Source organism: Halichoerus grypus, chromosome 9, assembly GCF_964656455.1.
Source record: "Halichoerus grypus chromosome 9, mHalGry1.hap1.1, whole genome shotgun sequence".
NCBI lineage: Eukaryota > Metazoa > Chordata > Mammalia > Carnivora > Phocidae > Halichoerus > Halichoerus grypus.
The window spans coordinates 84703180-84726153 of record NC_135720.1 but is presented as its reverse complement, the minus strand read 5'-3'; the positions used below and the strand labels follow the sequence as shown (position 1 = coordinate 84726153).

Here is a 22974-nt window from a genome sequence, read left to right as displayed (position 1 = left end):
TCCTATTAGGGCTCACTCCCCCTTGATTTGAGATAACTGAATTCCATAAACCAACTGGAGATATTGACTGTTTTGAGCACTGTGCCATCCCCCTGGGAGAAGTTACTGTGACATAAAATTAATATATTAAGTCTGATCAATAGTTGATAGAAATGTCAATAAAATAGCCAGTCAATGTGACTATGTAAATAGTAAGAAAGTGCTTGAGTGGTCAGGCAATACCTATCCTATTGATAAGAATACAGTGCTTTAGCTGAGCTGTCGTCATAAAATGTCTACGAAAAATGGTGAAAAATGGTGAAACATAAATCATTTTTGCAGCAGTGAAGTTCTGAATAGGAAGGTGCTAACCATTGGCACAAAAGCAGTGGTTCCTAACCTAGAAACCAAGTCTGAAATAGTCTGCCAACATGTTTGTACAGAAGCACTCGTGTGTTTCTGGGATGATGGCCCCATAGCTTTCATTAAAATTTCGAAAAGGTCCTTGAAGCTCTCCTGCACGCTGCACACATACACACAAAGAACTTCTATCCCCAGGGTAACACCCCCTAGGGAACAGGAAGGGTGTGTTTTGTTTTTTTTTTTAATTTCTCCATAGAGAAAAAGCACTACTATTATAAACATGCCTATAGAAATACCAGTAACTAGAAATTTTTCAATGTATCTAAATAAGTTCAGTGACTTCATTGAACATGATTATTTATAAGAAAACATACAAGAGATTAAGAAACCATATTTATTTCTTCTTTGGTACAACCAGGGATGTTACCTCAAACCTTAAAAATAAATAACCTCATTAAAACTTATGAATGTCAGGATATTAAAATTCCTTCTTTGCTTCACATAGAAGAGCTCAAAACATTAATGGGTTTGGGATACAGTACAGTTCAACAAAAATCCAGGCTGACTACAAAAACCAGCACGTGACGTAAGGAAATCATCGCGGGCGGCTCCCGAGAGGACACACTGCTGGGCATTTTAAGCACCAGTTCTAGTGACTACAGTGAGGTTTCTTCCTCACTGGTCTGATAATCCTCTGTATGACCGAAACAGTAATCTGAGAACATCTAAATAAAAAAGGAAAAGAACTACTCCAGCTAAGGAAAACCAAACAGTTGTCCTTCTTTATTGGCACAGTGGCCCACGACGGGTCACACATGTACAGCGCGCTAAAGTTCAACATCCCGGGAATAGGATTATAAATTTATTTAAAGGGAGGGTTTTGGGGTTTTGTTTTTGTTTTTATCTGATGACTCTCCTGTCTCCCCTCCAAGGGCAAAGCAAGAGGATTTATTGAATAGCACCATTGTTTTAAATCTGTCATTAAGACTTATGTAATAACGTTGATGGTAATGCATCGTTGTCTCTTGCCTCGGCTTTGGTGGTGTTTCTCCTCCACGCTCCTCTGCCAGGCATGGTTTATGCAGACAGCCACGTGGCACTAAGCTTTTCACTGATCGGGCCCTTTGCTAAATGCCCGTTGCCCAGCCTGCAGGGTGCAGGAGGCTGGCTCGCAAAACCCAGGAGGGCCAGGAGGGCCCGGGGGACCAGGTACCCCGGGAATTCCTGCCACCCCTGGGGGGCCTCGCTCGCCATCCCGGCCGTTCCTCCCGTAGCTGGCAGGACCTGGTTCACCTGAAATACAAACGATGGCACATGTGAACAGGAGAACCCCGAAGGCTGTGAGCTGGCCGAAGGCCCCGGACTCCCTCCCCCAGCCCAGCGGGGTGCACACAGGGCCTTAGTAAGTGCTTTTGGAAATGATGGGTGAAGATCGATGATGATGATGATAAAATTCCTTCGCTGGACTTGGGTTTCTTAGAAATTAAAAATGGAAGGAGGCCTCAGCATCTCCAGTATGGTAGCCTCTAGCCGCAAATGTCTATCGAGCACTGAAATGTGGCTAAGTCAAATTGGGATGAACTGTAAGAGTGTAAAACACACCTGGACTTTGAAAAATTAAAATATATTTCATTAATAATTTTTGTTCTTATTACACGATAAAATGATAATATTTTGGTCACAATGGGTTAAACTGTATTATTAAAATTAATTTCACCTGATTCTTTTGACGTTGATAATGTGGCTACGAGCAGATTTAAAATTATGCACACAACTCTCCTTGTGGCTCACATTGTATTTCTCCAGCGGCATCATCCCTAATAGGTGATCTGTCTCCAGACGGAGTACAAGTATAGCTCAGTGGTTAGAAGCATAGGATTTAGAGACAGATAGCTCTAAGTTCTTGCTCTGGCATTTGTGATTAGGGTGACATTAGCAAGTCACTAAATGTTCAGTTTCTTCATCTCCAAGATGGGACGATACCTTCCTCAAAACTAAATTCCATGCCTGAAAGCATCTAATAAATAGGGGCTATTATGATTATGAGGATATCACTGATGGATGTCTTAGAAGCCTGTGCAATGCACCTACAAATTTCCCAGATGTTTTCTCATCAGGGGTTCACCCCTATGTGAATTGTATCATGGCCTGAGTTCCTTGGGAGCATTTTCTCCCTTTGTCATGTTCAAAGGTTGTTTGGTCACCCCATGGGGCACATTCTCTGAAGCAGAGTACCCCATAACAGGAATTTCTGCTGAATGTTTACGCACCCCATCACACCAGCAGTGTTTTAGCACTATTAGCGTAAAGATGGCGGGAAGAAACTAGTGTGAGACAAATTGTATATGCCATGATGATACAGTTTCATAGAGATCCTCATTCCATCTCAGCCATCCTACCTCGGCCATTCAGCCAGACGGTGAACATGTTCAATTATGTATTTGCTTAGATTTACTTTCCTTCTCTCTCAGTGATTTTAGTTTTCTTTTTCTATTTTCATGGTCTTATTACACGTGTCTTTTATTGGTCTTATTATAGTGGTCTGGTCTTATTAAGACATCTTATTACATATATCTCACATATTTTCATTTATTTTTTCATTTATTTTAGATTTTATTTATTTATTTGACAGAGAGAGCACAAGCACAAGTAGGCAGAGCAGCAGAGGGAGAGGGAGAAGCAGGCTCTCCACTGAGCGGGGAGCCCGACAGCGGACTGGATCTCAGGACCTGGGATCATGACCTGAGCCAAAGGCAGACACCTAACAGACTGAGGCACCCAGGCGCCCTCTCACATACTTTTAGAAGGAAGATAGATTAGAGATCTTACTTTGTATGTAAGATCTCATTCTTCCTGTGATTCTCTCAATTAGATCCACACACAGCAAGAAGATAGAACGACTTATTAAGTTTTAAGAGAATAATTATCTTTGATTCTATCCATCTCAAGGCTGTAGAAAAGCAGAGATGTAAGTAATTTCCCCTAATGTATCCCATAAGCCTCCATTTAACTATATTAAGTTGTAGTGAAGCAGATGATTGTGTTTTCCTCTAAAGACCAGGCCCCTGAGAAAGTCTTTCCCTAATCAAGAGCACCTATAAATAAGCCTCTAGCAGAGCCTCTTCAGGTCTCCTGATACAAGCAGTTGTTCGAAGTTGCTCTTTTAAGGTTTAAAAGCTAGGCCAGATAAAGGGGCACATAAAGGGTAACTTTCATAACTTTAGGAGCAGCACTATTCCCATGGAGACATACCAGGTCTGCCTTCACAAAATCAAATCAAGATGAAGAGGAGAAAAATGCCCAAAGGAGAGGTCACAAACCAAATGACCCCAGAGGCAAAGCGGGTAAGGCAGACTGGGGTGGGCGAACAGAGGGGAGCCCATGAGCCAACCCCTATTTTTGTAAATAGTTCTACTAGAACAGAGCCATGGCCATTTGTGTATATATTCCCGACAGCTGCTTTTTCACTACAGGGGCAGAGCTGTATAACCTCCACAGAGCCTGCAGGGCCCACAGATCCAAAAACTCTGGCCCTTTACAGAAAAAGTTTGCTGGGCCTTAAGGTAGTAAAGAAATGCCCTGCAGTCTTTACAAGAAGAAAACTGATGTGATGAGAACTCCCCATTGGTGGTAGGGAGGCAACAGGGAGGACGGGCCCGGGGCAGCTCGGCTCCAGCCAACAGCTGCCATGAGGGAAGACGCACGGGAGCCTGCAGAAGCTCTGCTCATTGTCAAGGAAAGCTAGAAGCTGCATTCTGGAATAGGTCTCTCCGTTTCTACATGTTACCAACTAATTCAAATTTTTATTGCACATTTGTACAGCCAGCCTCCTGCCTAAAACCTTAAACTTAAGGGAATTTATTCTCTACTACACAACAATATTAGAAAGCAGAAGGAAAGGGGCGCCTGGGTGGCTCAGTCATTGAGAGTCTGCCTTCGGCTCAGGTCATGATCCCCGGGTCCTGGGATCGAGTCCCGCATCGGGTTCCCTGCTCAGCGGGGAGTCTGCTTCTCCCTCTGCCTCTGCCATTCCCCACTGCTTGTGCTCTCTCTGTGTCTCTCTCTCTCTGACAAATGGATAAATAAAATATTTGGGAAAAAAAAGAAAGCAGAAGGAAAGCTTTTTAGGTTTTCATATGTGGTTCCCCATCACTACACATTCCAGGAGAGGTTTTTCCCTTGCTGCCTTTATTCCAGATTCCTGCTCATCCTTTGAGGAAAGAATTGATGAGGCCATCCTGTGTACCCTCAATTTACTTTATGTAAAGTACATCTAGTCCAATTCTCCCTTGGGCAAATACAGCAATTGACCCTCTGGAGCTCTGGATGTCACTGTCATCATCATCATCAACACTTATAAAATATTTCCATTTTACCATGGCCATGAACTGTGCTCATTATTGATCCTATTTTCCTCTTGTGTGAACTGAGTTAAGAAGGCTAAATAATCGTCCATCGTCACACAGCTAGAGGGTGTTGCAGCTAGAAACAAGGGCCCTTCCCCGCCACTCTAACCCAACCATATTTCCATATCCACTGATGAGCTAATTCTGCCGAGGTGTGTGCGCGATTGCGCGTGCGCGTGCCGGCATGTATGGGTGGGAGGGTGTTTTTTGTTTAATTTTTTGCACCTGAATTGACTAGGGAGTAAAAAGAGGCACAATAACCACGAGTAGTACTGATTCTTCTGGAGCTCTATCGTAAGAAACTAAAGATATTTTTTCTGAGGTTTTGTCCTGTAGAAATGACCAGAGGAAAAAAACCCAGCCATCACATAACAGATCATCATCAATTTCTGGTGAGTCCGCACCCTGGGCATTTACTCTCAAATGTTTTTGTTACTGTTTAGGATGTAATTTTGGGGTGACACTATGTCACAGTCCAAATCATTCAAGAAGTCCAGCAGCTGCATTAGCGAGTATCTATGAACTACCCTCCAACTCTTCAGAAGAAAACAGATCTGAAGTGTTTTCATTCTGCTTTGTCTCCCTCGTGGGTGTGTTAGCTGCACTAACTAGCTAATGATTACACAGTTTTCTGAAATTTCAAGGACCTATAAAAACGTTACGGCCAAATATTTCGTTATTTTTAAAAATGAATGTCTGTGTCATTCTCTGTGCGAACACTAGAGGGTAGTCATGTTTCATTGATGGAGACCAGTCCCCGCTGGAACATTCTGAAGGATCTAATAAATGCCGCAGAGTGAAAGGGACTGTGTATAAAGGCCTTAAAAAAAAGAAAGAAAAAAAAAACCTGAAAGTAATTTTCAGCATTAATTTGGTGATTTATCCACGGGTTATGTAAAATGTTTGTATGTTCCAGGGACTTCCTTACATTTCTCACCTTACTCTGAGCTTACTTTTGTGGTGTTTGACAAAGCATATGTTTAAGGAATTGGCATAAAGCCGTTTATTTATATAAGATCCCCATAGCCAAATAAAATAGCTGCAGTGATGGAAATAGGATAAATGGCTACTGCTAAACCAGCCTAAACTGAGTGTGCCTTTGGTTTGGGGCTTGTTGGGGTTTTTTCCACTCAATATTCACAAGCAAAGCTCACCTCTGTGCAAATTTTGCATAAGAAACCTAAATAGCCCAGTTGCCTAGTGTGACCCTGCACAAAGCCAGCTCTGCCCTTCTCTGCTCGTCCAAGAAGGGAAAGCTTGTCAGTTTACAAGCTACATTCCTGGTGGTCACATACATATGAGTCCTTATTGAACTGGCTTCTTCCCCCATGAGTTTGAATGCACAGTGGAGATCAGGACCTATTATTAAATATGTTTCCTTAAAATCCTCAGAGCGTCAAGGAACTGGTCCCAAGTAGGCAAGTTAAGTGGCAGTAGGGCATAGAGAGTTACCCTTAATGAGACAACCCAATCAAGCGATACCACCAAAGGCCTGTGGGAAGAAACCGAAGGTGGGGAAGAAACCGAAGGTGGGGGTGGGGGGTTGAGGGCATCTACAGTCCCGGGGATCTCTAATGTGATCCACTGTGCTCTGTGAGAGAGGCGAAAAGGAATCAAGACACTAAGTGGTTATGGGACTTGCTGAAGTTATATGGCTAAAGTGGCGAAGACAAACGAATCACATTACTAGACAGCTCAACATTTTGTCTACTACATGAACCTGGACCTAGAAAGTATGAATATTTGCCTCTGCCACTTATTACCTGAGAGACCTTTGTTAGAGCAGGTGAACTTTTAAGTCTGTATTTCCTCAAACATAAACAGAGGAATACAAAATAATAATAGCTAAGTTTGCAGCATGCTGGCCATATGCCAGGCACTGTTCTAAGTGTTTCACATGTATTAACATGTACATAGATCCTCCTAAATAACTCTAGAAGGTACATGTGGTTATTAACCTTGTGATACGGAGGAGAAACCGAAGTGCTGAGAGGAGAAGCAGCTGCAAGTAAGTGACAGCCGTGTGTGCACCCTGGAAGCTTGGCTCCAGAGCCCATCCTTCCTAAATACCCATTCTCCCTCCCTCCGGCTGTGGGAAACACACTGGAGGATTCATGGGTACTCTTCAGACAACAGAGCACTTCAGCCAAAACGATAGTCAGCGTGGCGGTTATCGTAATGATCTACGGCCATAGGAAGCAATGTACCATTACAGCCCCAAAGAGCCGCATGATACTTAACACTGAACAGTGAGATACGATATGGAGAGGAAACCAAGAACTAAAACCGTCCATGAAGAGCAAAGGAATTCTGATAACTGATAAATAATTAAGGTATTAGTTACATTTGTTTTCCAAATATATCAGATATGTTTGCTTCAGGAAGAATGATCAAATGAACTTTTTTCATCCAGGAGGATTTAAGTCCCGAATCCAAGTCCAAATTAAGGGACAACAAGGAAGGTTGCGGGATGTCCTGTTCTGCAGGATGTTTCTTTTAGGTACCAGACAAGTCCCTGCACCAATTGCTACTGGAAGTTCCTCCAGTCCCTGAAGTCCTATTACTATTGTGTTTGTGAGAGACCAGAAACCACATTCCTAATCACATTCCAGGCTCTGCCAGGGAAATTAAAAAGCCCAGCCTCTCAGTGGACAGTGAACTCGTTCAATAATTTACTGTGAGCCAGTACTTTGCATTTATGATTTGGAGTCGGAAGTCACCCAATGTCATAGAGCTAGTAAGTGAGAGTCAAAATTTGAACCCAGGATGTCTGAACTGTGGAGCTCCCAAATAGCCCACTTTCCCAGTACTAGCTTAAGGGGACGAATGACCCAAAGAGCTCTTGTTTGGGGACTGATGGATTTGAGAAATTGTTAGCTAAGCATATTCATAGTGTAGATGAGAGAATGTGAGCTGACCTAAAAACCAAAGAAAACCAAAGTACCCGGCTGGCGCCTCAGGGACTAGGGAAAACATAAACCCTTTGTGCCTGTGCGCTAAAGCACTTGCGAAACTGCATGCTTTTGAAAGGTAGCCCAAACTTTTAAAATATAATCTGAAACTCAGATTTCCCACTAAATAATGTCAGTATCCTTTCAAGAAATATAACAAAAGCATAGACCAAGAAGACCAGATTTCGGAGTGGTACCAGGAAGCAAGGGGCAAGGACTGGCAAACGGCAGAAAGGAAAAGGCAAAGGACAAGTGCAGCAGTCCTGAAATAGCCCATAAATGTTTTTAACAAATCATATTTAAGTATTAAATCCAAGACCAGCTATAACAAGTTGATTTTTTCATAAGGGAGACAAGATGAGGACCAGGCAGAACTGCCAGTGATGAGCTCGTCCCGCCTTAACCACTGTGCCCACACACAAATGTCTCATGTACTAAAAAGCAAATCAGGGAAGCCCCTTTTTGGGAGAGCAATGGCCCAAGAGCACATGTAAACCCTCCCAGTCAGAGTCAGCACATCTGAGTGGGTGACTGCATGTGGGGAATAATGTGTCCCCTCACAACAGCCTGGGACACTGAACTTACAGAGCTGGGTCTGCCTCAGTCTTCTCATTTGAAACCTAAAACATGGTTTATCAACAGAGTTTTTGAAACTAAGAGTCATCAGAAATGATAATATATTTCTGATAAAGGAAAATCTTGCCAAGAATGCAAGTTGCTGGTCTGAGAACTGTTACGTGATTTGTCAACAAAATAGAAGGAGAAAGAGAAACTGTAAGGCAATGCTACAATATACAGATAAGTGAATTGTCACGGTATTTTCATCAACTTTAAACCACCTACTGCTACCACTGATAAAGGAGGAAAGCACTCAGTAAATTCTATTTCCCTTTCCTCTTCTCAACATCCATCAATGAATGTAGACTTTATCATACACTGAAATCTTCTCTTGGTCCCATGTAGCTTCAACCAGATTTTTTTTCCTTTTCCAATCATAAAAACTTCCTTTCCCAATCACGAAAATTTATCTATTTGTGAAAGCGTCTTGACAGACCCATGAATCACAGCTTTAGCAAAGCAGTGTTTGAGCCATCTCCAAATGTATTCGTATTTAAAAAAAAAAATTTAATGAGAAAGCAATTCCCAGGAGCAATGAAATGGATAATGAAAAAGCAGTGTTTTTGGCCGCAATTAGAGTCATGATTGAATAGGTAAGCCTCTGTCAGAATTAGAAAATGAGCATTTCTTTTTCTAAATTTCCCTACACCAAGTTTTCCAAATCCACTGTGGAAGCGTGGACCACCCTTTCTCTGCAGAACCTCTCACCCTGACTCTCCTCAGCTCCGGGGTTTGGGAGCCTTCCTGAGCCACCGCCCCGGCAGCTGTAAGGGTTCGCTGGGAGGCTGCATGTCATTCATGCCCTCAGACCCAACTGACTTTCCACCCTGCTCTGCTGCTTCTGGGGTTGGGCTGGTAGGTCATTTCCCAGTGGATGAGTGGGTGGCAGCTTGAGCTGAGGGGACAGAGTAGCCAGTGTGTAAAGAGAGAACAGACGCCCAGTGAGCGAATCCAGGCTCTTCACACAGAGGCAACTTTGTCGCCTCAGCCAACCCAGCTGTGATACCCGGCTTGTGCATGGCTCTTTGTGGTTATATGAATAGGAATGTTCAGGTTTATTTATTTTATTTATTTATTTTTTTTGGATATGGGTTTCTGGAGGGTCTGGATATTTGAAACAGGAGCTTTTAAAATAAGATTTCAGTTACTCCCTATGCAACATGAGTAGTTTGAAAGCTTGGATTTTCTTGTTGCTCTTTCTGGTTAAAAATAAACAGAAAACTATCAACGAGGCTGACAATGGATAGGACCTCATTCATTCAGAATTTTCTAACGAGTGCATTGTGGCTGGACCTTGACACGATTTTTTTAAATCATCTATTCAAGAAATTAATATTTTAAGCCCTGATACTTGTTTTCTCATGAGGAACACAGGCATCATTTACAAATCATTTGACTCTTCATTAAAGTTGCTCTTGAAAAATCTGTGCCAGCCGTTATTGTTACAGGCTTAAGTAATCAAAGAGCAAATCTTTAAAATGGTATCCAATTCAGACTGCCCACTTGCTACCCATTTCTCAACCCCGTGCTGCCATATAACACACTTACCTGGGAGACCTGTAGCTCCAGGCAAGCCCTTAGGACCTCTTCCAGGAGGGCCACGTTCCCCCCTTTCTCCCAAGTCACCTGCATTTCATTAGAGAAATGTTATTTTTCTATATGTCTATAAAAAGAAAGTTCCATATTTTTAAACTTTAAGCAAACCCAGCATTGAGAAAGCAAAAGGTCATGAAATTGCCACAAACTAGGTTGTAGTAAATATGTAGCAAGGCAAAACTTAAGTCAATTATATGAAGAAATCGAAGGGGAAAATATCTCATAATCATATTCATCAAATGATAAACAAACTAAATCAAGTATCAAATGATCAACATTCAGTAAAATAAGAATCAAAAGCTACCTCCTTAACATGATAAAATATATCTACCTCAACCCAAGAGTTAGCATAATGCTGAATGGGAAACACGAGAAGCAGTTCCACTACCCATAGAACATCACAGAGATGCCCACTTTATCACTAGTATTTGTCATTTGGTTTGAGAGTCAAAAACATCCCTCTTTTTAAGTGGTATCAGTGTATATCTTAAATCCTTGAAAAGCAACTCAAAATCTACAACAAGCAATGAGAGAATTCAGTAAAGTAGCAAGATACAAAATTAATACATGAAAATCAGTAGTTTTCATATATACAAACAACCACCAGAACTAAGATGTAGTGAAAAAATATCCCATTTATAATAGCAATTAAATTAATAACAAGGAATAAGTTTAATCAGAAGTATGCAAATCCAACATTAAAAAAATAACATTTCTAAAGGATACAAAAGGACTTGACAACTATTCTTAGGTGGAATGACATCATCACACAAAGGTGTGAGTTCTCCCTAAGCTGAAGTTTCATCATGATCCCAATAAAAAGATTTTTTTTTAACCGAAAAAGGGGATTCTGAAGTTTGTACAGAAAAATGCATAAACCAGAGTAGCCATAAAAACTCCAAAAAGAAAAGCTACATGAAGGGAATTAATCCTACCACATATTAAACCAATTAAAATGGGGTGGTACTGGTACATGAATAGATAGACCAGTGAAACAGCCCCAAAACAGGCCCCGATACATACAGGATTTTGTTTTGTAATATATGTGCCATCTTAAAGTGGGAAGCAGTCGAGTAAGTCAGTAAGTGGTGCTGGAAAAAGTAGGTAGCCAGCTGGAAAAAAAAAATAAAGTTGAATCTGTTCCTCACAACATAATCCAGGATACATTACAAGTGGATCAAACATTTAAATGAAATTTAAGAATCAGAAGAAAACAAGGGAGAATTATTTTATAACTTCAGATTTGAGTTGGCCTTTCTGCTATGATTCAAAATATGAAGAAGAGTTCCTAAAATCAATACAAAAAGGTCAACAACAATAAAAAAAAAGAGAATATATAAGCAAGAAAGTCGCTAAAAGGAAACAAAAATAGCTCTGAAATATATGAAAAATTCCTCAACTTCACTCTCACATCAAAATACACGGAAATTAAAAAATAACATGAAAGCTACTTTGAACTGTAAGATAGGCAAAAATTCCAAAGTTGAATCCAACCTATGCTAGCAGGTCTGTGGAAAAATACATTATTACATATTGCTGATAAGACTGCAAATTGGGACAGTCTCTTGGAGGATAATTTAACAGTGTCTATCAAAATTACAAATGGCAGTACCATTTTACCTGGCAATTCCACTTCCAGGAATTTATCATAGAAAGAGGTTATGTTGATATTTACACAAAAATGAAATAGACAGTGTTTTCCAAGGCAGCCTTGCCATAATGGCAGAAGACTGGACACTAAATGTCTACGAGAGGGTTAAATGCACTATGCTATTTCCGCAGAATGGCATACTATGCAGCTCTGAAGAACCAGGAAGCTCTTTGAAGCGATCTCAAGACCTATTGTTCAGTGAAAAAAACGCAAGGTCCAGATCATTACTAAAGGGCAAAACGACTTGTTTCTAAAAGGCTGTAGGGAATGTATGTAACCATATATTGTACCTCATCACTGGTAAGGATACGTAGGAAACTCATAAAAGTGATTACCTAATGGGAAGGATAAAGGAATCTAGGCAGATAGAAGACCGGGGTGGTGGGAGAAAAACTCTTCGCTAAATATCTTTTCGTATATTTTTAAATTCTCAAACACTGTAAATTTAGTGTCACTGAAAGTAAATTAATGAATTTTCAAAATTTAAAATGTGCTACCACAAGTGCCTACATTTCACTTGTGATTCATTATTTACAGGGAATATGCTTTGGATTACAACCAACCATGTGTATTTGCAAGACAGTTGATTGAATTTGGGGATTCAGAAGCCACAGAACCAAGTTTCATTAATTATCCTGGCTCCTGCAGAGAAACCCAGAAACTTGGCCTCATTAACAAAGTGCCCTAATACCTAGTCAACTGCTACTAGATGACGTTTATGGCTCCTAGTAGAAGACATTATTCTACTATCCCATTGGTATAGTATTATGTTATTATCCTACTACTCTTTTAGAAGATTCAGTGGCATTTTGCAACAGATTCTATACATAATCATTTTTTCCAAACATTTGTATTGGCCCAGCTTTATTCAATATTAAGTCAAGTTTGTTATAATTTAAAAAACAAAAGCATGCATGCCAAAATAGCAAAAGAAAAAAAAAATCTTTATGAAGTGAATGTTTAAATAGTCACCGTACTTTGATGTTGGCTGTGAATGTCCTTGTATGAATATTTTTATCATGAATCAACTATATTTTTAAAACAATTTTAAAATTATATAAATACTGTATAAGGATATAGAGCTCAAGTTGAACTCATACTCACATAAGCTGTTTTTTTATCCTCCTCATCAATATGGCCTTACTATATTAGGAAGATACGACAATTAGCATTTTAAAAACTAACAACTTAAGCGCTCTTGTTAACTTAGCAATTTAAATGTCATATCCCTGTAATTCTGGAGGCTAGCAACGGGAAGAGAACCAATAAATGTGCCACATTTTCCGAAGATAGGAGATGAAGATTATAAATTGAAATGTAACTTTCACACAGACAGTGAAAGTTACACACATTCTGGCATGAAGCCACATCCCCTTTAAAATGTCGCTTGCAAGGAAGAAGACTGCTATCTTGGTGCTGATGCTGCCCTGTGGTTGTCGGTCGTAGAAACACAATTTTTAGGTGGGCTCCAGGACAGAGGCGCGCGGCAGCGGACAGAGCTGCGGCTGGGCTCTGGGATCCCCAGGGTCCATCCGCTTCTTCAAACCCTGATCATGTCTTCTTTTGACATGTCTGAAAACTGGCTCAGGGAACTAAAGTCCACCTTTATTCGCTAGCCTACTGTGTGGAAAAATAGAGCGAGCTTGTAAAATGAGCTTTAGATAAAGTAAAAAGGGAAATGTGCAGGGTAAGTAGCAAAACAGCTCCCTCTGAACGGAGTGGCTAAAACGAAAGAAATTCTCATTGCTCCGTAGTTGCAGTTTATTTCATTTATTTGAAAGCTATAACTGATACTCCGACCACATGCAAGCAGATTAATACCGAAAAAAAGTGTTACAGTAATGACGTGTATTTTCTCATGCCGTCACTTACATATCGACACATCTGACTCACTAAAGTATCAAAAAATTGATATATAGCCTTACGCAAAGGGATTTAAAATTAATCCAAACCATCAACATTTAAAAATAGTATTTATGACACAAAAGACTATAATACCAAACAAAGTGAACATAAAGCCAATTAGATATCTCTCATGTTTCTGCTTGAGTATACATATAAAATGTACATGCAGCATGGGTCTTGGCCCTGTTTGTATAATATTGCACAGAACATGTCAATGAAAAACAAAAAAAATTATAAATATGATTTAAGATTTGAGTATGATTTCTGGCATCTACAAACTCCTACTGAAAATGTTTCACTGTGTTTTGCAGACCAGTTTTTTAGGAAAAAAATGATTTTATTAAAGACATAGTTTGAACTGCTAAAAGCTTTAGTAAAATTTATTTGTTCATTATTTATGTAGTAATTTCCTTGGGAAAAGACTCTTAAAGTAATATGGTGAGCAAGACTCAGACTACCCCTTTATTAGGCATGGGAAAAAGGCAACAGGTGACACTGAAATACATCTCTTCTCAAACTGGCTGAACATTTAAGTTTCAAATGCTGGAGTATTTGTTCTCCAGGAAGAACTGATCTGTAACCTTTGACTAGTGGGACATTATATGTTTTCAATTAAATATTACTGTTATAATGTATGTGGTAGAACAAGAAAGGTCAAGTCCGGTTACCTGGAATCATACATTTCGAAATTTGTGACAGCACTGATTTAAATCCAAGGATAGTACTCCTTTCTTCCCACACCCCAAATTTCAAGAAGTAAAACAGAGAAGATGCTGCTTTAAAAGAACCCAGTGATAATAAAGGGATGGAGGAGGGTGGGCAGAAAAAGTCCTTTAGAGAAAAGAAAAAAGACTATATCTTTTCTAGATTATGGACTATGTCATAAATACTGAAGAAGCATTAGGGGGAAGTCCCTTAAATAATCAAACTATGCTTGATGAATAAACTCTGTGCCAGGGGCATTTTCCGGGTTCCAAATACAGAAATATATTTTTCTCCCCTTCAAAATAAGGTTCATCTGCTAGATCCTAGTCAGCCCAACGCAGCCACTGAAAATTCAGTGCTGCTAGGAGCTTCCCAGGAAGCTTCCTGAACATTTCACCTTTGTTTCCTGTTGTTCCCAACCCTGGTTGTATATTAAAATCACATGGGAATGTTTTTAAATCCTGCTGCTCAGACCTATTAAGTCAGAATCTCTGGGAATGGGATTGAGCCGTGGACAGTGTTTAAAGCTCCCCAGATGATTCCACGGTGCGCCCCAGGCTGAGAAACGCGGCTTTAGGCAGTCTCTACCAGCATAGCAAGTAGACATCGACGTTCTTACTTCTTAGAACATGAAATGGGACTTCAGGCGAGTTCTCTTACTAACTCAAAGTTAAGTTCTGCCCCACATATGGAGACTTCCTTTTAGCCAAAGAAAACAGAGGGCTGTGATTTCTATAGCCCCTACAAGGTGTTCCTTTTCAGCAGGAAAATGGGTGACTGCTTTACATGGTGCATTTAGCAGCATCAGATTCATCTGGAGGCTTGTTAGAACACAGACTGCTGGGCCCCACCTGCAGAGTCTCGGATCAGTGGGACCGGAGCGGGCTGGGGAATCTGTATCCCAGACAGGGTCCCTGGTGGTGCAGACACTCCAGCCTCCGGGTACCGGCTGTCTCGGAACCACTGTCTGAAGGGAACTAACAAGAAGGACTGAGGAGTCACGGTGGGCTCTGGTGCCACAGAAACAAGGACGTCAACAACCCACTCGAGGCATCAGAGTTTCTTAGAAATTGTGAACAGAATGAATGGGGACTAAGCACAGAGGGAGGACCTACTCGTGAGTTCCTGAACCAGGAGCTAAAATCAGGACAAAGATGGGTGGCGATGTGATCCTTTCAAAGAAAATACTCGGTTCTCTTTAAGATGAGCTCTGAGCTCTCTCCATATTTGATTTTGTCCAGCCTCTGAGAGCTTGGAAATTGGGCCAGCCTCACAAGAGGCTCCAATTAGGGCTCATTTTTTCACATACGGCAATGCACATGCCAAAAAAAACAAAAAACAAATATAATTAACAAAATTGTTTCAGCTGAAAGTGAAGTTAGCCAAATACATCAGCAATTCATTTATAGATCCAAAATGGCAGCTTGCTTGGCCTCTGACCCTTCACACCACAATATTTATCCCTAATTGGAGCACCACCATTAAAAAAAAAAAAAAGCCCCTCTCTTGTTTCTGAAGCCCCACATCTTTCTGAAGCTCCCTAGAGTCACTCGCCAAGATATAGAAATTCCTCATTTTGTTTAGCGCTCTCTGTAAATGATCCAGGACACACACCCACCCCACGCTGACATACTCACCTCAACTAGTAAACACCATCTGAGGCAACCAGTCCTTCCGCAGGGCCTGCTGAATACCTAACACACTCACAACACTTTTTTTTTTTTGGCAAAACACTTGCTTTCAATAAAAGGGGAAGAAACAAACTTTCTCACATTCCCTCACATGTTAAAGAAGGAAAAAAGTTCGATTGTACTTCTGAGCTGAAAAAAATCCATCAAAACTAAATATCCAATGTCACTTTTTCAAAGAAGAGGGAGGCAGCCTCAATTCATAGAATTTATGTCTTCTGACCTGCTAACAAATGTTGTTAGTTTAAGTAATGGATACAAACGTTCTAAGGCTGGCTGCCATCTTAGAAGAGCTCCACAATGATTTTCGAGTCTCAAAAAAAAGGCTGAATGATCCTTTACGAGATCCTGTAAAGTTTATTTTGAACTATGATTGAGGCAGAGGGTAACTGGAAAAGATCAGTACTGAAAATCAAGGGACCTTAATTCTAGGTTTTGGTCTCTTGTTGCCACACAGCAAGGTCAAGAGGATGTCGTATAATAGTTTTTTGATCTTTCCCATCATCACAGTTCAAGAGAATGATACGTCTCCTTGTCTCAAAGGATATCTGGAGCTTGGCAGGATGTGTGGATACATCTGAAAAAGGACGGGCAAAATGGCTTACCTTTAGGCCCCCTCAAACCAAGAGCACCAGGGGGGCCTTTAATGCCTGGGAGGCCACGAAGTCCCATCTGGCCTGGGAACCCATTCTCTCCAGGTGGTCCCGGGGGACCAGGGGGTCCAGGCCTCCCAGGGAGGCCAGACGCCCCTGAGTCCGGTCGCTTCAGACTAGCAGCCATCTCAGCAAGATGTTCTAAAAGATAATAAAACAGCCCAGAGAAGTCAGAAACATGAAAGTGATTCAAATGAAAAAAAAGGGGGGGGGTTATTTCAAGTGTCTTTTTTTCTAAATGTGTCACCAGAGCTTCAAAATTCGTGGTGGGAAGTGAATAGAGTTAGATCATCTTTCCATGGACTTTCTGCCAAGAAGCTTCCCTGGTGCTGTTTTATTCAGCTCTTTTGGGATATATTTGGTCCTGCTGTTGTGAGACAAGGGCAGGGGGATCACACACACACACACAGAGCAAAGCTTTCAGGTGAGTAGTGTTCTAAAAGGATCAGTCTGTCACCTGAGTCCCAGCTGGTTATCTGAAAACCCAGGACGGGAAGAAAATGAGTTTCTTAACAGAGGGAGAAGTGGATGTCCCAAAGCTTTTTAAAAGCCAAAGACATTGTCCAGAATTAGTATTAAGAGAGCATTTGAGACCTAGCCCCACATTTTCAGTCTGAAGATATTAAGTGACCTAAAATATCCTGAGCATTCACAACTTCTTATAAATTCCCCTCTCAAAAGTTTTTTCATGCTTGGAATAGACAACAGACATTAAAAATAGCCCGCTTCTTGGGAATGTTCACAGTCTGTCTTAAAAATTAATAACTGTGTGGGCTTTTTCAGGAACCATTAAATAGATTAAGAATCATCCACTGAAACCATGAAGAGCAAGAAACCTTTCCTATGGAAATACTCTAAGGGAAATATGCCAGTGTAATATTTTTTAAAGGTGTGAAGGAGATTATGAATTGGAAACAAATTTCTAACGAACATTTTAAAATTGTTAAATGTGAGCATTCTAGTTTGCCTTATGTAAGAGTTAGCATAAAATTATAATTTTCTAGGGATATAACGTTTAAAATTGAAATATCCTTTCAAGATTAAATGTCTGCCATAAAGAGACTTATATTGGCTTTCAAATATAGAAGTGACAATTTCATTCTGGAAAACTCTACAAGTCTACCAGACAAATTAGACTATCTCATGAGCTTGCAAAAGAAGAGTATTTATCATGACGGAATTGGTTCCAACTAGAATAAGGTAATTATTTGTTAGAAGGCCCCAAAGTTACAGGATCTCCCCAGTTCCAGTCTCCCCAATTTCTTCCTTTTCTATGTGATTTTAGAACTAGACCAATTCTAAAACAGGTATATAGCAATTGCTATAGCTAATGAATTTAGATAAAGGTTAACAAATGTAAAAATATATCACCCATTTTGGTAAAATACTAGTTATTGGTTTTCTATATACATGATACATGAGTAGAGATAATGTCCTTATGCTTCTTATGGGCATGAAGACTGTCAGTTACTTCACATATAAGCTACAGAGAGAGCCAGGGTCAGTGCCAGGGACACACTAAGTGGTAGGATGTTAAGGAGGGGAAAGATACCTGAGAATCTGTGTTCCAAAGGGTGGGGGTGGGGGGAGCTTGTGTGTGTTTGTGTGTGTGCTTTCTTGTAAATTAACCTCCTTGGCAAAAAACAAAACCAAGAACAAAAATAGGCTAACCCAGGGGCGCCTGGGTGGCTCAGTTGGTTAAGCGTCTGACTCTTGGTTTTGGCTCAGGTCGTGATCTCAGGGTTGTGATCTCAGGATCATGAGATGAGTGCTGTGCTGGGCTCCCTGCTCAGTGGGGAGTCTACTTAAGACTTTCTCTCCCTTTCTCCTGCCCCTTCCCCCCACTGGCTCGCGTACTCACTCTCTTTCTCTCTCTCTCTCTCTAAAATAAATGAATCTTTAAAAAAAAATGGGCTAACCTAGAAAGATAAAAATTTTATTTGAGGCTATAAGCTATTGTGTGGCAAAAAAATTAGATGAAACAATTAATATATTATTCAAAATCTCCCACCTTTAAAGCACACCAAAAGTCAAGACTATGATTTATTTACCTTGCATGACTCTCATGCAAACCTGCTTAATGTGCTGATCTGTCGGTGCTCTACCCTGAGACGGGGAAAAAAAAAAAAAAAGATGGTTTATACACAGCACCATAAAGAAGACATTGTTAAATGGTAACCTGACAGACTCAGCAAGTGGCCAGGTGGCTGGATTTACAGGAGAACTCTCCCACACTGCTGAGGAGCTGGTGTCTGGGCTAGCCTGGCTCCCAGCCCCCCTCCTGGGCTGTGAGCTGGAGTCTCCAAAGGGAAAACCCGGGGACTGCCCACCACTCACTGGAAGGCCCTGGATGCCAGGCAGGCCGGTGGCACCCTGCTCTCCCTGCACGCCTCGTGGTCCAGGGGGTCCTCTTGGTCCTTCAACGCCAGGAAGCCCCCGACTTCCTTCGGGCCCCCTCAAGCCGGGCTCCCCAGGGTTACCCACCTAGAACAAAATGGCACATTATAAAACCAGGGCTATCCACAAGTCATGTGTCTGCTTAATATTAATACAAGACTTACGTGAAATTTGGGGTTTGCTTACATTCTGTCTCCCAAGAGATGTTCGTTCAGAGGTTACAAATTCTCAAGGTAAAGACACAGAATGCCACAGTCTCTGAGAATTCCAGTTCAAGTAAAGTTTTTCAAAATCTTTCTTTTTGGTATAGTTATTATTTCAAAATGTTAATTGAAATAATGCATTTTTAAACTACATTCTTTATACTTTAAGCCACTTCCTAAGAACAAATTCATTTTTAATAAGACTTGTGCACTTTTTCTGGCCACAAAAAGGCCACTGAGTTCATACAAGACATGTTACTTTGTATATCACCAATACAGAAAGCATAAAATAAAGATATTTCCAAGGACATAAGTTATTTAGCTTTATAAAACACTCAGGAAAATTTGAAGCAGATGTATCCAGGAATTATAAAATACTAACATTAACTAAATACATTTAAAATGCCACATTTAAAATGCTGCAGTTAAAATGAATACATTTAAAATACTGGAACAAAAAGAGTGAGTCCATAATTTATCTAAGTCTTGAGGAAGTTAAAAATCTAAATATTAAAGAAGTTAAAAAAATAAACCAACTGTTTCCTTAGCACAAAAGCATATACCAGATTTTTTTTTTCCTGAAAGCAGACCACTAAAAACATTTTTAAAAGTCCCCATCTACAATAACTGCTTTAAAAAAAGCTAAATTAATTCACTTTCGGTTAAACTACCTCTGGCAGAATTTATGGCATAGTAGTTACAATGTGCCATTGTTTATAGAATAAGAATGAGAAGATAAAAGGACAGGTGGCAATAAGGGACTGCTAGGGCTCAAAATGAAGTTCATGAAGCGACTTAACTCTGCTTTTTCATATGCAACATTTATGTAGAAACAAACTGAGGGTTCTAGAGGGGAGGGGGGTTGGGGGATGGGTTAGCCTGGTGATGGGTATTAAAGAGGGCACATACTGAATGGAGCACTGGGTGTTATATGCAAACAATGCATCATGGAACACTACATCAAAAACTAATGATGTAATGTATGGTGATTAACATAACATAATAAAAAAAAGTTAACTCTTTCAAACGGTCAGATGTTTTAAGCTGAAGGGAAGAAGGTGATGAGGCAGGGCTTTCACTAGATGCCTCTGAATAAAGCTCAGCGCCTATACTTTTTCCAATCTTTCTTTAGGCAAAAAAATTGATACTCATCTAAGTCAACTTGTCAAAATTGCTTCTATGAAGAAATTATGGCCTAAAAGACTTCCTGAAAGACAGTGTCAACAGAGAGAGCTAAGGATGTGCTGTGGAGGGTTCAGAGCTGTCAGATGACTACAGTATAAAACTACAGCAACTTCTAAAACAACCCTGAGGAGACGCCAAAATGAATTTGGAAGTGCACTAAAGAACTGGCAGAAAACAAAGGAGGCCAAATCAGAGTCTATCATCTTGTTGACAACGTCTGAAATACTGCTACAACATGGGACAGGACATTTTCGACGAAGGGATCAAGGGCCAACATGGCCAGGAGAGCTCAAGGGCCCCAGGGCTCTGGAAAGAATTCCTCAATTGAGTGGTATACTGAAGTAGAAACGGGAGGTGCAGACTTCACCTACTTATCAGGGTTGTCTCTGCTGAGATCACCGAGCAAAGTGGAAGTGTGTCTCCTTCACTCTGGGACAACACACTTCAGCTGCATCAGAATTAGGTGGGTAGTGGCAGAGAAGAGAGAGGGGGAGGAAGGGGAGGTGATAAATCAAGAGTTAATTCCTAGTAATATACCCAAATTTAAATGAAATTAACTCATTTTGACCACTGCATTGTTCATTCACTTTTTCCTTTTACAACAAATTCTTACCATTGAACATTACCGGTTATTTCTAGATAGTGAGGTAGGATTTCTATTATCAAATCCTATCAAGGTTTACTCTTCACATTTTTTTCTCAATCCTAAACCATTTCTGTCAAAGATTCTTAGGTGTAAAGATGTTACTTAAAGCTTGAGACTGTCAACGGTGTTTGGAGAGTGTGTGTAAACAGGTGAGTTAATACAACATAATAGTTTCCATCTCAGGGGCATGTGAAGAGCCCAGGGCTGGCACTGCAACCAAGTCTGGTGGGGAGGGGTGTCCTCCTGGGGGAAAGTTGAGCTGAGGATCGGGCTACATGCCTAAGTAGGAGGTAGCTCTTCTAAGGAAAAAGGAAGAGTGTTCCAGGCTAGGAGAACAGCACAAGGCATTAAATAGCATGCCAAGTAAAAACAATTGCAAAGAGATGAAGTTCCAGATAGCTAGAGATGAGGTTGGCAAGGCAGAGACCACTTCATCAAAGACTTGATATATTTTGCTAAGAGTCTGATTTTATTCTATCAAATGTCATTCCTGAAAGGCTTATGCAGAGGAGGGATAAAGAGTGGGCTTTATATTTTTCTCTAGATGGCACTGGCTGCTATGAGGATAATGTGTTGTATAGGGACAGAGAAGAGTGGAGAAGATTCTAGAAACAGGAAGGACTAAAAGATTAAATGGAAGCTAATGGTGGTGGCCTTTGAGGTTAAGGTCTGAGCTTCATCTTTTCCCTTATACTCTCTTAAATTTCTTATTGTATTAAATGTGCATTCCTTTCAAATTAGTGAATCATCCCAGGTTTGCTGGTTCTCTACTTGGTTCTATACTTGATTCTATTAATTTTGTTCTAATAATTGGTTCTATTATTGGTTCTATAATTCTGAATACAGCTAATCTCTAAGGAGATCAGTTTAGTTTCTGTAAAATGATGAACTGAATGAGATGATCATTTTCTAGCTTTAATAACTGTCTATTAAATTTTCTGATGCATTATGAATTTATGTTACTTCCCCAACTAGAACACACAGGAGATTAATAAAATTACTGAAATATTTGCAATGGCATGAGTGCCAGTGAAATTCATTTATACTCTTGTCACCACAAAGGACAAGTCAGTTCTTTTAAAATGACCCATTTGTGAAAGAAATTACTATGTATACTACTCATTGAGCTACTTATGATAAAAACTTCCTTTAGAGTGGATTAATTCAAAAGGCAGATCCATTTACACTGTTGTGAGGTGGTTCCCCCCACCTTTGGATGAATCCATTACTTAAAGAATAAATTTAGACATTAATTTCCTTGAAGGTAAGTCCTTTAAGAATTGAATTTTATAGTGATTTCATAAAGCAGAGCATTGCATTTTCTATGGTTTTATTGATATTTTTATTTTTTTTATACCATTATTGTTCATTGTACTTACAGATCCCTTTGGCCCAGGTAATCCTATCTCTCCCTAAATCAATAAAACAAAATTATGTTAGAACCATGCATTCACGTTTGATAGTTTACTAAAAACATTTAATAGGTTATTGTGTTGCTGAAATCTATAGAAAACCATGAAGAGATGAACTCTGGCACTGCAGAAAAACATGAGATTCAAAATTTGGATTCTAGTCCCAGTTCTGCTACTTTCTGAGCTTTGTAACCTCCTAGCTTTTGACTAACTTATCTGTTAAATAACATGGTGGAATCGGAGCTCTACTAGGCTCCAACCAGATCTAAAATGCTAGGTGTTGAGAATTAAAATGTGTAAGTCAAAAGACATTAAACTAGCATGCTGTTTTAAATATAGTGGACATTTAAACCTGATGACTTCATTTTTGAAACTCTAACAGTATTCTAAAACTCATCTGGAAAAGTCTATCAAACCAAATATGCCTGATTTTATGCATAAATCTCTCACCCCTAATTCTAGATATGAATTCAGCTCAAATTCAAGCACATCAGTTCATCTCCACCATAAAACAATGATTTAAAACATCCTCTTAGCCCATAAAATGAAAAATTTTAACAGAAAATAAAATTAAAATAATTCTTTTCAAATTTACTTGAGAGCTTTGCCTAATTCA

At 40.0% G+C, this 22974-nt stretch overlaps 1 protein-coding gene across 1 annotated transcript in view; it reads right to left on the bottom strand.

Moving 5' to 3' along the window:
- Window positions 1-774: 774 nt before the first annotated feature.
- The window catches only part of COL9A1 (collagen type IX alpha 1 chain), an 84551-nt gene continuing 62351 nt past the window's right edge, over window positions 775-22974 (bottom strand). Inside the window, exons 33-38 of the mRNA XM_036072672.2 lie at window positions 22326-22358; window positions 18853-18999; window positions 18567-18621; window positions 16468-16656; window positions 9866-9943; window positions 775-1635 (exon numbers count right to left, since the gene is read on the bottom strand). Of these exons, the coding sequence (XP_035928565.2) occupies window positions 1451-1635; window positions 9866-9943; window positions 16468-16656; window positions 18567-18621; window positions 18853-18999; window positions 22326-22358 (687 nt within the window). The 3' untranslated portion in view covers window positions 775-1450. The remainder of the gene's footprint in view (window positions 1636-9865; window positions 9944-16467; window positions 16657-18566; window positions 18622-18852; window positions 19000-22325; window positions 22359-22974) is intronic.